Raw genomic sequence first — 16,259 nt, forward strand, 5'->3', positions numbered from 1 at the left:
AAGTAATGATTTAAAAAACAAATGAACTAACACAAAGAACATACATGTATGCTTTACATCTGCACAATATATGAAATAAAGTGCACAAAAAGATGTGAGCGTGCACGTGACTCTATGATGATGAAGCAGCAGAATCAGTAGAGTCAGCAGTTCACCTCATCAGGATTGTTCAGCACGTTTCAGCTCATCAACCAAATCATTTCTCTCAAACTGTAACAGCCAGAGTTTTACATGGAGCAGTACCAGTTTACGCCACACGGCGGCGCCTCCTTTGTTTTCATCTCTTAGTTCAGCAGGTGTCACTCTCTTTCTTTGACTTCCTCCATCATCTCCGTAATGTGGACGCTGGTGAAGGCTCCAGTCCACCAACGTTTTATTATCTGTTATTATAGTGTTCTGTAATGAGCCGTGAGACCTGCTTTATATGGTTCTGGTTAATAAATGTATTGAGCTGAAATCCCTCCACTTGGTCTCCTGCCTGCTACTTCATGTTGAAGCATACTACTAGCAGACGTGGCTAAGCTTCTCTCCAACTCCACCTTACAAAGCCAGCAATCATTAAACTTACATCTTGTCCATTTCCCAAGTTGACAACGAGGTTCATGTGACAGGAGAAGTCTGGAATCCAAAAGGCATCAATCCATATCGCTAACAAACGCTACGTGACCATAAAATCTCCCCGCTTGGCCTGCGCCGTACGACCGTACCATACCCGGAGCATCAACACGTTACAAACCAGGCTGAACACTGGATTCCACTTCCTGGTCTCATTTGTAGTTTAACTTGGGCGTCCTGCACCTTGGATGCAGGGGCGCAGGTGGGATTGTTGAAGTGGGGGGGACCAAGCTGTCAGCAAATGATTTCAACTCAATAAGTTCTTTTAGTGTAATTTGGGTTTAACCAGCGCTCCAGTAGTTCCTTTCATAACAGGCTATGGGCCAATGGTTTGCACTAAAAAGCTTCATCTCTGTCTTCCTCACTCCTGGACACATCCTCACATACACCCTGATCAAAACGTCTGAAATGAAACTGTGACTTTGATAGAAACACACCAGACACACACGTGCACCTGGGATGGAAATAAGCAGCACCCATAACACACACACACACAAGGGTGCACTGGTAAAGGAACAGGCTCAGACAGTTACAGCTGTGGCTCTAGCAAACCTCAGTCAATACTGAAAAGTTATATCATCAAGTATACGTGGATTTCTTGGCAACGTCACAAGTGTTTGCGCGCAGACAGGGGGCAGAAAGACGTGTTTTCAGAGAGTGTTGATAACGGAGGAGGACTGAATCTTTGCGTGTTTCGTTTAGTAGTAGTAGTAGTAGTAGTAGTAGTAGTACAGTCAAAATGCCAAGGAGTTGTTGTGTGGTTGGCTGCACTAAAAGAGCCAGTGATGAGTGCCAGATGTTTAATATTCCATGCTCGTCCATGTTCACGTTCATTCATGTTAAAGTTCAACAAAGTTGTAAACAAAAGACGTTGCCTTCAGTAAATCTGTTCGTAGCAGGCTAGCAGGCTAGCAGCTAGCGCTAGCTAACTGATATCACGTTTGCAAGTGCTAATGTTGTTATAGCATGCCGGTTGGATCATTACTTCAGAGATATCCCCTTTCAACTTAACTACAGGTTGTATTTTAATACTTAAAACAACATATCTTAGCATAGCCTGCACGTCAACATATCTTAGCATAGCCTGCACGTCAACATATCTTAGCATAGCCCGCAGGTCAACATATCTTAGCATAGCCCGCAGGTCAACATATCTTAGCATAGCCTGCACGTCAACATATCTTAGCATAGCCTGCACGTCAACATATCTTAGCATAGCCTGCAGGTCAACATATCTTAGCATAGCCCGCACGTCAACATATGTTAGCATAGCCCGCAGGTCAACATATCTTAGCATAGCCCGCAGGTCAACATATCTTAGCATAGCCTGCACGTCAACGTATCTTAGCATAGCCTGCAGGTCAACATATCTTAGCATAGCCTGCAGGTCAACATATCTTAGCATAGCCTGCACGTCAAATGACAAAGAGCTCGAAATCTCCAAAAAGGTAAATTCAGCTAAATGTTCAAGATATGTGATCCAGCCAGGAAAGCTCTGTGACTAAAGAAAAACGAAGGGTTCTTAACTTTAATTTAAAAGTAAAATCGGGCTGTCCGATTGATGCCGCTGTTAAAATTGGCTACGTTTTACATTACCCGCCTAGCATGATAATTATAGCCGTACATATACAGTGATGTTTGTAAACAGGAAACCCGTGTATATCCCAGTTAGTAATTAGCATTAGTCTAAAAAGAGAAACATAATACCCAAAATACTAGACATATCAACAAAACATAAACACATGTCAAGCTTATTTAAAAACCTCTAAAGCATAAATACTCATTCACAGTACCTGGAAAGTGCAGATGTAAATGTCTTATTCTCCCGCGGTTTCACTAACAATGGGGCTCAGAGCTCCCCCTCCCGCCACTGCGGGTATTACACATCAAATCACGCCATCTCTCAGAAAAGGACCAACAGCTGGGTGGGCGGTGACGGTATCAACTATGAACCTCGCTAGTTCCCGCCTCCTCGGCACGAGCTGAACGATAAATCTAACCCAGCAAGAGAGGCGGGACTTAAGACGAGAACAGCCAATCATCAGCCGCTCACACTCAAAGCCGGTGTCAGTTTGAAGCAGCAACGGGAGGGAGGGGGGAGGAGTCAGCGGCAGCGAGCGCAGACACAGAGCGGCCTGAGAAACTGAGCGACTGTAGTGAGGCGTTTGAGCGGAACTGCTCAGAAACTGTAGAAAAGGTTTGGGTTTGAACCCTCTCACCGGGAAAACACCCGCATCCACCACGGATGCGACGCCCCTGAATGGGGGGGGATCGGGGTCACTATGAACCCCCCCCCGTCCTCAGCGCTATCTGCGCGCATGCGTGGATGGCTTGGTTGTACTGATTTCTCCACCTCCGCCATGTTTCAGAACAACGTTAGGGTCTCTCCGATGGTCTTTCCTCTACGTCCGCTCCGCGCTCAACTCAACTTTTTTTTTTTTATACAACAAACATCTCCGTGGCATAATAATGGTGCGACACAACGAATCGATAATGAAATTCGTTGCCAACTCTTTTAATAATCGAATTTTATCGATTTTAACGATTCGTTGTTGCAGCCCTAGTTACCGCTACGTCATTCTTTCAGGCACAAAATGGCGGCGGAGCGGTGCCTTTGAACTGACAGCTCCGTCTTTGACACTAAATAATTCAACACTTTTCCTCTTACACAATATACATTCACTCTCTGGTTACATTCACAACAATAATTCCTTAATAAACCGGATAATATTAACTAGCTAACAGTTTATGATCATTAACTTTAGCTCTCCGCTAGCGCTCAAAACGGAAACAAAAGCACAATAAAATGAGGTCAAACTCACCAAAACCGCTGTGGCTTATTTTTAATGTGCTCTTCATCAATTCCCGACCAGTTAGGTGTTGTTTTACAGGTCCTAGATCAACTTTTTATCAAATATTTACTCGCTAATGTCCGTTTGTCTTCTCTGCTTTCTTCTTCTACGTCTTTTCTGTGCAGCATCACTTCAGTGCTGCCCCTAGTGTCTGAAAGAGGCACTAACTGGAAATAGAGACTTTTAATTGTCTGCATTAAATTACTGTTGTTAACATTTTAGACCTTGATGAATTACATGAAAATATTTTAACTTATTTAACTATTGCATCTTAATAAATTATTTATTCCTGTTAATATCATATTTTAATGTTGGTTCCACAAACAAAGAAATATCACTACCAACCAACATGAAGACATCAGATACCTGGCCTAGTCAACAGCACCAGAGACAGAAAGACCACATTCATCAGCCCCCAGCAGCCACATCCTCACAGTGCAGCCACAGGAGGTAGGACACACTCTGCAGGCAGTGAATCCCAGGAAAGCTGCTGGACCAGACGGTGTCACTGGGAGGCTGCTGAGAGACTGAGCTGACCAGCTGGCTGGTGTATTCACCAGCATATTCAACCAGTCCCTGTCCCAGTGCTTGATTCCCCCCTGCCTGAAGTCCTCCACCATCATTCCTTTACCAAAGAAGACCAACACCAGCCTCAACGACTACCGGCCAGTGGAGCTCACACCCATCATAATGAAGTGTTTCCAGAAACTGGTTCAGAGTCACATCACAGCAAGCCTGCCACCCACATTTGATCCCTGACAGTTTGTTTACAGGACAAACAGGTCTACAGAAGAAAACAACTTCTCCTCACACTTACACTTTTCTTATTGTACTATTACAAGAGGAATGTTCTGCTTTCTATTGTTTTATATTCATTCATACAGTTTGAAGTTAAACAGGACAGGTCTCTGTTCATTTTGTTGTATTAAAACTAAATTGTTGAATAATAATTTGTTTTCCATGTGTTCATATCACTCAAAAATATGAATCTAATTCAATTCAGGTTTGAGTCATATAGTCAGAAAATAATTTCACACACAAATAAGGGCTAAAAACATTCACCACACCAGGAAGGGTGAAGGCAGTCGGGTCAGCCGGCCCTGCCAATGAGGTGTCCCTTATTTATTTTTCAGGGAGTTGGTAACCCTAGTCAGAGGAGACGTTGGGAAAAACCATAATCCTGTACACAATTTCTTATGACTACCCGACTGTTATTCTCCAAACTTTACACGGGAGAGCTCTGTCACACTTCCACCTAGCGCAGCGCCATAACCAGAAGTCCAGCACAAACTGACACTTTGATGTTTTATCATCATTAGTCAAACTTACACTTCCTCAGACCAGGTTTTAACCACTGCTCTCCACCATGGTCCATCCTGGAGGAAGAAACACAGTCAGAATGATTTTCTATCCAACATGAGTCCTAACTGCTGTTCAACATGAAGCAGAGTTCATCAGTTTATCAGTGAGACACAGAAACAGACTGAAACTCATCAGTATAGACTGTCTCAGATGTTTCACTGTCTGACATCAACAGTTTGACCAACATTCACACATCAACAACTAAACAGTTTTCAGACTGTTCACAGATCAGTCTAACCTCCAGATTCAGTTGATTGTGTTCATTTACATATTCCAGATAGAGGCTCTAATGATGTAAAGTGCTTAGTCCATATCACAAAAGACTGTATTTGAAAGTTAACCCTTAGATAAATCTTTGAGGTTACCAGAGAATAAAGGAACCAATAAAGGATTTCAGCAGCAGGTTATTTGTAACATCTCATTTTATCACTGTTTATAAATCTGCTCATTCTTTCTGCCTTAAATGTAGAATACTTAAGTTGAAAGTGTGTTTTAAAAGAAACAAAAGTTGAATCCAAAGTCTTGGACATATTAGATATTGGACAAGCTCCTGTTGTCTGTCCATACCTGAGAGTGTCCAGTCTCCAGAGTGGATCCTCCAGTCCAGCAGACAGCAGCTTCACTCCCTTGTCTCCTGGATGGTTGTAGCTCAGGTCCAGCTCTCTCAGATGGGAGGGGTTGGAGCTCAGAGCTGAGGCCAGAGAAGAACAGCCTTCCTCTGTGATCAGACAACCTGACAGACTGGAGATAGAAAAATATCGGAAACTCAAGAAGAAGAAGGAAAATCCTCCAGATGTTGAACTTCTGCACCAACATGAACCTAAATCAGGATTAACTGATCAACAACCAGCTGTATCCTGACCTGAGAGTTTCCAGTTTACAGTGAGGACTCTCCAGTCCAGCAGACAGCAGCTTCACTCCTGAATCCTGCAGGTCGTTGTTGCTCAGCCTGAAACATGAAATGTACACAGCAAGAAAGAGAACCTAAACATTCAGAGTCATAAAGAAGTATCTTCAACAACAACAAAAACTAGGAGTCCTGGAGTCAGTCTGGATAACATGAAGAGTCAGAAGACACTGAGACAGACAGAATCCACAGAAGAACAGTGGAAACGTTCTATAAGATGCTAAAGCAACCAACTTGATAAGTTACTGAGAAACTGAGCACAAGTGCTGTAAACACTGATCACACAAAAACTGATTTGATTCAGTTTGTCTTCTGTTCAATATATTTTTGTATCAAGTTATATATAATTCAACCAAAGCTGAAAGTAGGTTTTAACTAGACTTAACACTTTAAGTCTTTAACTTTAATTTCTGATCAACAAAGCGACTCTGTCTCAGTGTTGTCATTGTTTCTATCAATATCCCTCTTTCCACATTAATTTCAGTGATATTATGTGAGTGTTCTTATGAAGGAACCACACGCTGTACTAACCAACCTGACATCAATCATGGTGCGTTCATAGTCCACAGCTGTGAGCAGTGTTCAGACTGTTGCAGCCTGTAAACAGTCACTGTACTGTTCTAACTTCATCTGATCCTTAAAGAGTTTTCCTTCAGTGAGATAGCATCTATGCTAGCTAACCTGAATCACCTGGTAGAACAATAAGTGGAACGGTCTCCAACCGTCAGTTCTTTCTGATTCAGATCTACAATAACTTCATACTAGATCTCTGGAATCCAAATAATGAAGTAGTAACATAAATCTATGTTTAATATGTTTTATGTATTAATATCATCCAAATAATAATAAGTAGCTTAAAACCAACCTGAGTGTTACCAGTCTCCAGAGTGGATCCTCCAGTCCAGCAGACAGCAGCTTCACTCCTGAATCCTGCAGGTTGTTGTTACTCAGGTCCAGCTCTCTCAGATGGGAGGGGTTGGAGCTCAGAGCTGAGGCCAGAGAAGAACAGCCTTCCTCTGTGATCAGACAACCTGACAGACTGGAGATAGAAAAATATCAGAAACTCAAGAAGAAGAAGGAAAATCCTCCAGATGTTGAACTTCTGCACCAACATAAACCTAAATCAGGATTTAACTGATCAACAACCAGCTGTATCCTGACCTGAGAGTTTCCAGTTTCCAGTGAGGACTCTCCAGTCCAGCAGACAGCAGCTTCACTCCTGAATCCTGCAGGTTGTTGTTACTCAGGTCCAGCTCTCTCAGACTGGAGGACTGGGAGCTGAGAACTGAGGACAGAGCTTCACAGCTTCTCTCTGAGAGGTTACAACTGCTCAGCCTGAAGAAGAATCAACATCAAATGTTTTATTTGTCATTTACTAAATCAATCATGTTTCAAATAGTTCCTAAATCCACCTACAGAGCTTTGTTGGAGGCTTTGACCACTGGCAGCAGCCTCAGAAGAGCCTCCTCTGAAGCAGAGTATTTCTTCAGGTCAAACACGTCCAGATCTTCTTCTGATGACAGTAAGATGAAGACCAGAGCTGACCACTGAGCAGGAGACATGTAATCTGTGGAGAGACTTCCTGATCTCAGGGACTGTTGGATCTCCTCCACTAGAGAACCATCATTCAGTTCATTCAGACAGTGGAACAGATTGATGCTTCTCTCTGCAGACAGATTCTCACTGAACTTCTCCTTGATGTACTGGACTGTTTCCTGATTGGTCTGTGAGCTACTTCCTGTCTGTGTCAGCAGGCCTCGTAGGAGAGTCTGATTGGTCTGCAGTGAAAGACCCAGGAGGAAGCGGAGGAACAAGTCCAGGTGTCCATTTGGACTCTGTAAGGCCTTGTCCACAGCACTCTGATGGAGACGTGTTAGTTTAGATTTGTTTATAAAGAGTTTAGAGAACAGAGATGTAGTTTGTTGTTCTTCCATCAGGTTGACATCAGAGTTGATGAAGGTCAGATGGACATGAAGAGCAGCCAGAAACTCCTGAACGCTCAGATGGACGAAGCAGAACACCTTGTCCTGGTACAGTCCTCTCTCCTCTTTAAAGATCTGTGTGAACACTCCTGAGTACACTGAGGCTGCTCTGATATCGATGCCACACTCTGTCAGGTCTGATTCATAGAAGATCAGGTTTCCTTTCAGCAGCTGATCAAAAGCCAGTTTTCCCAGAGACTCAATCATCTTCCTGCTCTCTGGACTCCAGTGTGGATCTGTCTCAGCTCCTCCATCATACTTGACCTTCTTCACTTTGGCCTGAACCACCAGGAAGTGGATGTACATCTCAGTCAGGGTCTTGGGCAGCTCTCCTCCCTCTCTGGTTTCCAACACATCCTCCAGAACTGTAGCAGTGATCCAGCAGAAGACTGGGATGTGACACATGATGTGGAGGCTTCGTGATGTCTTGATGTGGGAGATGATCCTGCTGGCCTGCTCCTCATCTCTGAATCTCTTCCTGAAGTACTCCTCCTTCTGGGGGTCAGTGAACCCTCTGACCTCTGTCACCATGTCAACACACTCAGGAGGGATCTGATTGGCTGCTGCAGGTCGTGTGGTTATCCAGAGGCGAGCAGAGGGAAGCAGGTTCCCCCTGATGAGGTTTGTCAGCAGCACATCCACTGAGGTGGACTCTGTAACATCAGTCAGGATCTCAGTGTTGTGGAAGTCCAGAGGAAGTCGACACTCATCCAGACCGTCAAAGATGAACACAACCTGGAACTCTTCAAAGCTGCTGATTCCTGCTTCTTTGGTTTCAGTAAAGAAGTGATGAACAAGTTCCACCAAGCTGAACTTTCTCTCTTTCAACACATTCAGCTCTCTGAAAGTCAATGGAAATATGAAGAGGATGTCCTGGTTGGCTTTGTCTTCAGCCCAGTCCAGAGTGAACTTCTGTGTTAAGACTGTTTTCCCAATGCCAGCCACTCCCTTTGTCATCACTCTTCTGATTGGTCCATGTCTTCCAGGTGAGGCTTTAAAGATGTCTTCTTGTCTGATGCTTGTTTCTGGTCTGTCTGGTTTCCTGGATGCTGTTTCAATCTGTCTGACCTCATGTTCATCATTGACCTCTGCAGTCCCTCCCTCTGTGATGTAGAGCTCTGTGTAGATCTCATTCAGAAGGGTTGAGTTTCCTGCTTTAGCAATCCCCTCAAACACACACTGGAACTTCTCCTTCAGAGCAGATTTAACTTTACGTCCACACTCTGCAGCAGGAGTTCCTGAAAGAACAAGAAATGTAATGAATCAGTGAACTCATTCATTTTAATAACATTCACATGTGACTGTTTTCAGTCCAGAAGAATTCATAGATGTGATTCAGATGTTTTCATCATATTAACATCAGAGTCTAGAAATATAAACTTCTCCCATGTTTCCTCCATTTCCTCTTTCCATCAAGTTAAAGCTGTTAAATCCTCTTACTGCTCTGCAGACAGTCAGCCAGCTCCTCCTGCTTCATTCTCCTCAGGAAGTTCATTGTGATCTTCACAAATAAATCTCTGCTGCTCCTCCTCTGCTCTTCATCCTCACCCTCCAACACCTCCTCATCCTCCCTCTGACTCTCTAAGCATTCTGGGTAATCTGGACTCAGAACCTTCTGGATCTTCTTCAGCTCGTTCTTCATAAAACTGATGATGTTCTCCTCCAGCAGCTGGAACAGAATAATAATCCAACTTAAATGATCAGAACACAATCATGTTGATCTGAAAGGCTGCTTGTTGACAGCATTCAACATGAAGACTTCTCCAACCAGAATGGTAGTTTGTGGTTGTTGAGGTTAGCAGTAGTAGCTGTTGTAATACTCTGATAAATATCAGTGGTATTTATTTTATATTTTTCATGGGAATAAGTTAAAGATAAAATGACAGTTCATGGTGAAGCTAAACTTTACGTAACTATTTGACATAAATAATTAAAATGTATAAATAGTTTGTGTCTAAAATGAGTTACTTTAAAAACACAATTTCATGGAATGTGAATGTCTTTTACAACAAAAAGAGGTTAAAAGTAATTTTATTACGTTACATTACGTGCGTGAGTTCATGACCTTTAGAGAGTTTTTTTTTTACCTCCGGGAAAAGACTCGAGAGAGCAAGAGAAAAAGAGTAACGTGCTAATGGCGTAGAGCAAAGACTTCGGGACTGTGTGTGTCGACAGTGTTGAGGTTGGTCAACAACAACAGACTGTGAACCATAGTTGTACGACGTATTCGGAGCGTTTGAGTCGAACTTTCCACCACCGCTAGTGTTTGGGTGAACACGAGGCAAGTTCGGTAACGAGAGAGATGGAGGTTTGTCGCTACGAGCTGCTGCGAGCGGAGACGGTTGCTACCACAACGAGCGAGCGATTCTTCGGCTGCGGCCTGGTCTTGCTGACTTCACAGACACACGGAGGTACTGTTGTCAAAGGTTTCCATCAGAGCTCCAACTAAAGCCCGCCAACGAAAGTAGACTAAGAGCGCACTCAAAATAAAATTAGACAGTTTGAGAAAAGACAGACAAAAACTCTATACCCCCGGGGTTCTATTTTTTTATTTTCTATATTCTCTCTTCTTCATAGAGAAAGGTTCGAATTTGTTTTTCCAGTAAATGGTTAATACATTTTCTAAAATTTAGATCCTGTGTTGTGTTTATTGCATTGTGTTTATCATTTAAATATGCATCTACATGAGAGCTTACAGGTCAAGTGTATTCCCCATAGTCTCCAACAGGTTATTTAGAAGTGAGAATCAAACAGTACCATAGATTGATATTTATTATTTGAGATGTATCTTTTACCATAGAATGTTTAATTAGGGTTAAGACTTCACCAGAAGGCATAAGGTGGGTTTTAATACACGAGCCGGTGGTAAAAGGGTTACACTGTGATTGAACATTTACTCACCATGAATATGGAGTCCAGGTCTTTGTGATGATGATCACTGGAAACCACTGAGATCTGCTGCTGAAGTCTGTGGAGAAACATCTTTGATTCAAACTAACTTCTTTAACAAACACACTTTGGTGATGATCATCATTTTATTGATGCCACAAACACAAGATGAGAACAACAAACACTGCTCTGATTACTGAATGTGGTGTTTTAACAGAGGAAACTAAATGACAGATAAACTCTGGACTAAAACATGACAGTCTAATGAACAGAACTGAATAATGATTAATAGATCTGTGTTCATTCTGACCCTGGATCAGCAGACTGCTGTTCAGCTTTGAAGTCAATAAGTCCACCCATAGACTGGCCACTCTTCATGGACACAGATGTGATTCCAGAGGGATCTGGTCTTTGCTGATGGATCCTGTTAAAACACAACATGGATTAACACACATTAACACACATACATTCTTTATACAGTATATGTTTCAGTTTTATTGTTGAATGTTTTGATGTAAAGTCCTGTGTTTGTCAGATAAATGCTGTTTGTCTTACCCTGGATCATCAGACTGTTGTCCATGTTTGAAGTTAAGAGGTTGACCTTTGGACCCATCACTCTTCATGGACACACAGCTGTATTCAGGAGAATAATGTTTCTGTTCATGGATCCTCTTCCAAACACAGGATATAGTATGTAAATACAATGTTTAATGTTGAATTCAAATAACAGGACAAGCTCAAGGAAACGTGTAGATATTTAATTGTTCTAGATACAGTATAAAGAGTTTGTTGGTCACCAATATTTGTAACAGATCAGGATTAATATTCTACTGCACTGAGATCATCTCTGATTTATTTCATTAATAAGATAAAAATTAAAAGACCCAATTCAATTCAATTCAATTTTATTTATATAGCATCAATAACAATACAAATCGTCTCAAGACGTTTTACACAACCCGGCCTGAAACCCCCAGAGAAAGACTGAAGGCAACGGTGGCAAGGAAAAACTCCCTTTTCACAGGAAGAAACCTTGAGCAGAACCCAGTTCATATTGAGGAACCCATCTGCATAACAGTTTGAAAACCACAATGATGATTTGCTCTCTGAGAAACCAGACTGGATCTCATGTTCAGACTGGATCATGTCCAAACTCTGCTCAGTCACATTGATTTGTGTTTTATTTTACTGCTGCAGGTCTGTGGAGAAACATCTTTGATTAAAACTAATATCTTTAACAAACACACTCCTGCCATGTTTAGACTGTATGTTTAGACACTGTGGCCAGAAGCCTCAACATTGAAGTGAACTGTAAATCTCTACTGTTACCTCATGATTGATTAACCAGAGGATAATAGTTCCCGTGAAAAGGAAAGCAACACAGATACTGATTACCATGACTAAAATAAAAATACTCTATTCAAAAATAATACTAATGACACCTAAAAATGCTGGTTGCAAACTAAACACAACAGACCAGACCCAACTGCCACTAACAAACTAAAAGCGCTGCCACTCTGGGGGGAAAACCGAGAACAATTAAGATGAATTAATAACAAAATGTTCCACATTGGGCTTTTACCTCTTGACTATAAAGATTACAGTTGTCACGATACCAAAATGAGTAACCACGATACTATACCAAACAAAGTATCACGGTACCGGGTATTATCGCGATACTGCGTCTTTTTTTTAATATTTTTTTTATGAACTGCAATGTATTTGTACAAGTTATAAATACTTGTTAATTACGTCACCAGTAACAGGCAAACTGCCAATCATTTTCATTTTTACCGTCTATGATGTAACTGAACTATGTGTAGTAATAAACACAAACAAATGTATAAAATACACTTAGACAGTTGTTTTTGTCTTTTAGAGACATTAGGATAAAACACCACATGTCTACTTATATGACCAACTTACTGGCAGTGTAGTACTCTAGTGTTAAACAGGTGTAAGTGAACTGAAAGGGAAAGCATGTGGAGTCAAAGTCACTGAGGCTGATAATGGCCATCTTAGAAAATCTTTAGAACTTCCTAGTTAGACATCAGTCATAATAGATCCTTAAAGACAGTCAAGGGGCTGTTAAGGTGGTTCTAGCATCTGTTGAGGATATTTCTTACCTTGGATCAGCTGACGGCTGTTCATGTTTAAAGCCAACAGGTTGACTCTTACACTGGTCTCTCTCCATGGACACAGCTGATACAGGAAAGTCTTATTTCTGAAGTTTAATCTTCCTACAAACACAGGACATACATTTCCTTTTATTTTCTTTACAAGGTCAAACTACACACAAATTTATAATCCATTAATTAATTCATTCATTCATCTTCTTTGCGGGGTCTGCTGGAGTCTATCCCAGCTGTCATTGGTCTAGAGGGGGGGTCCACCCTGGACAGGTCTCCAGTCTATCACAGAGCTAACACAGAGAGACACTCACACCTACGGCCAATTTAGAATCACCAATGAACCCAACCAGCATGTCTTTGGACGGTGGGAGGAAGCTGGAGAACCTGGAGAGAACCCACACAGACACAGGGAGAACATGCAAACTACACACAGAAAGGCTAGATAGACACGTGATCGATATCAATAGAAAATAGTTTGATAGAATGTTTGATAATTTCACTTGAACTCCGATAGAGAAAAATAGGAAGAAAACCCCGAGCCACAACTGCAAGTCATTCTGGGGGATGTAGGCAGAGGAAGGGCTTTAGCCTCTCGACCTATCACGGCCCAGCTAAGCCAGGTTGGTGGCATCAACAACAACAACAACAAAAAAAGAACGGTGTGGAGTGAAAGGAGAATATGAGTGAGACAGCACGAGAGCCTCCAAATTCACTAGATCCCAAACTGATCAAGTATCTGTGGGATGATCCACAGAGGCCCCTCCCCTCAAAGACCCCCCACTAACAACATTCTGTTGCAAGACACCACAGGACACCCTCAGAAGGTCCATGTCCATTCTCTGATGAGTCGCCACAAGATAGACAATATTAGTAGTCATAATGTTATGGCTGATTGTGTATAAGTATATAGAAGGAAGATACAGTAAGTAATCCTCAGCCATGTCTGATCCAAGCTGTCAGACCAGTTCTGACACATCCTGGACCCTGAGTCATGTGAGCTCAGGTTAAAATCACTTCATCTTTTATTCACCAGTAAAACACATATGACTTTTTCTAGCTCATTAAGCTATTAATGATTTGTATACCTGCAAATTCACATATGGGTCATTGTTACGCCTGACGTCGTAATGGCTATTAGTTGTTGTTTGTTTTTCTTTATATTGAGTAGGTGTGTGCGACGTCTGTGAGGTGATTGGTGGGAAGGTCCCGGTCCTGGCTCCCGATTGGCTGCAGCACGGAGCTCCCTCATTTAAAAGCGGCCAAGATGGCGAGCTTGCGCGGGCAGCAGGATTCTCCTCATCCTCCTCATCTCCCAACCAGCCACAGTTTTTGCTTCTTTGTTCTTCATTAGTTTTGTTTGTTCGTTTACTTTGAGTAGTAGGGGTGGACTGCCAGTTTTGTTCCCTTATTTTTTCTCCTGTTTATTTAGTTAGGGAGGTAAGAGTTTTGTCTTTTGTTTGCATTGTTTAGGTTATTTGATTTATTTCTAAGTAGGGTTGTTTTGTTTGTTATTTTGGCCTTGGTCCACCCCGAAGACACATCCACTCATTGTTAAACAGAGTTATTTTCTGTAAATAAATCCTTTCTTTACATTGCAATCGATAGTGTTTTGGTGGCTACTTGGGCTTGGGGAAGATGGGGGCCTTTACTCATGTTGTGTCCCAGACATCCCTAGACGGGGCATAACATGAATTGGGGGCTCGTCTGTTTTCTTTTCGCGCTTTGTTTGTGGGACGGTCGGTGAGTATGTTTTTTTCCCCTTACTTCTGGTTGGCAGTTTTTTTTTGTGTGTGGGGGAAAATTATGGAATTTTCTTTGGATGATTTTGTGACCAGTCCGACTGTGGCAAAGATTGACAAGTGCACAAAAGCAGACTTGTTCATTTTGGCTAATTTCTATGGGGTGCGCAAGTGCATTACAGTGCTCGGAAAGCAGAGCTCAAACACGAGGTGTGTGAGAAGTTGGTGGAGCAAGGTGTGCTGCCCAAGTCAGCCACTGCGATTGCGGCTGAGGCTGCTGGTGACGCACCGGTGACGGAGACAAAAGCGGCGGAGGTCGCTGGCGTGCTCGCGTCTGGTGTGGAGCCTGAGCCTAGTTGTGATCTTTCTGGTAATGTGTCCACAGAGGATCTTCGTTTAGCCCTTCAAATAAAGGAGATGGAGAACCGAAATAAACAGCTTGAAGTGCAAGCGATGCATCTCCGTGTCCGGGCTCTCGAACTGGAAAGAGCAGCGCCTGTAGTCTCCACCCCGGTATCTCTTAACCAGAGTGTTTCTGCTCCTGTTTTTGACATTAGTAAGCACATTGCGTTAGTCCCTCCATTTCGTGAGTCCGAGGTGGACTCTTAGTTCTGGTCACTTTTGTTACAATGTAAGCTCGTGGGGAAGGCCCAGGAAGTTTGTGCCAGTTTGTCCATTGAGGACAGTTTGGATTATGATGTTTTGAAAAGGACTGTGCTGCAGGCTTACGAGCTTGTCCCTGAAGCATATAGGCAAAAGTTTAGGAATAGTGATAAAACTGCCAACCAGACGTATGTGGAATTTGCGCGCGACAAGAGTGTGTTATTTGATAAGTGGTGCCAAGCATGTAATGTCAAAACGGTGGCTGAAATGAGAGAGCTCATTTTGCTAGAAGAATTCAAGAAGTGTTTGCCGGATAGGATTGTGGTATACTTAAATGAGCAGAAGGTGTCCTCGCTAACTAAGGCAGCCGTGCTGGCGGACGAGTTTATGTTAAAAAATAAAAGCGTGTTTTCTATGCCGGCACCGCGCGCGTCAAATGAGATACCTGAGCGTCGAAACCGGTCGCCAAAGCTTGCGCGTAAAAACACGTTACCAGGTGCGAGTGGGAGCCGCGATTGTTTTTACTGCCACGAGCCAGGCCATTTGATTGCCGTTTGTCCGATCCTCAGGAAAAAGGGACAATATAAGACCGCTAAATCTCCCTCAGGTGTTGGTTTTATTAACACCGCGTCTCCGCCTGTAACACACAGTGAGCCTGTACCTGACCTGGAGGAAAACGCGGAAATTGACGAGAGGTTCAAACCGTTCGTATCTCACGGGTTTGTTTCCTTGACGGGGGAGGAAGCAGATAAAGTTCCGGTAACCATCCTCCGCGATACCGCCGCCATTCATTCATTCATGCTGGCTAGTGTCCTACCGCTCTCGAAAGAGACTTCGTGCGATGCTGATTTGGTAGTGTGGGGAATTAAGCTGAGCGAACTAAATACCACCCTACATATGGTTCATTTGCATTCACCCCTTGTGTCGGGACACGTGAAAGTCGCCGTGGTCCCGCGGTTTCCGATTAGTGGCATTTCGTTTATTTTAGGTAACGATTTGGCCGGAGGAAAAGTGTTTCCTCTGCCTGAGGTCGTTGGGGATCCCGTTTCTGCTGCGCCTGCCTGCTGCCCTGCCTCTGTCTCTCCTGACGTATGTGTGCCAAATGTGTTTCCCGTGTGCGCAATTACGCGCGCACAGGCTCGTAAACTGGGAGAAGTTGTGGATTTGTCTGAGTCGTT

At 42.9% G+C, this 16,259-nt stretch overlaps 1 protein-coding gene across 1 annotated transcript in view; it reads right to left on the reverse strand.

The window, feature by feature from the left end:
- LOC311499740 (uncharacterized protein) overlaps positions 1-16,259 on the reverse strand; it is a 420,449-nt gene that overhangs the window by 70,106 nt on the left and 334,084 nt on the right. Inside the window, exons 12-15 of the mRNA XM_084560857.1 lie at positions 6,898-7,071; positions 6,602-6,775; positions 5,692-5,778; positions 5,397-5,570 (exon numbers count right to left, since the gene is read on the reverse strand). Of these exons, the coding sequence (XP_084416983.1) occupies positions 5,397-5,570; positions 5,692-5,778; positions 6,602-6,775; positions 6,898-7,071 (609 nt within the window). The remainder of the gene's footprint in view (positions 1-5,396; positions 5,571-5,691; positions 5,779-6,601; positions 6,776-6,897; positions 7,072-16,259) is intronic.

This window comes from Chelon labrosus (assembly GCF_963514085.1).
Source record: "Chelon labrosus genome assembly, chromosome: 14".
Classification (NCBI taxonomy): Eukaryota; Metazoa; Chordata; class Actinopteri; order Mugiliformes; family Mugilidae; genus Chelon; species Chelon labrosus.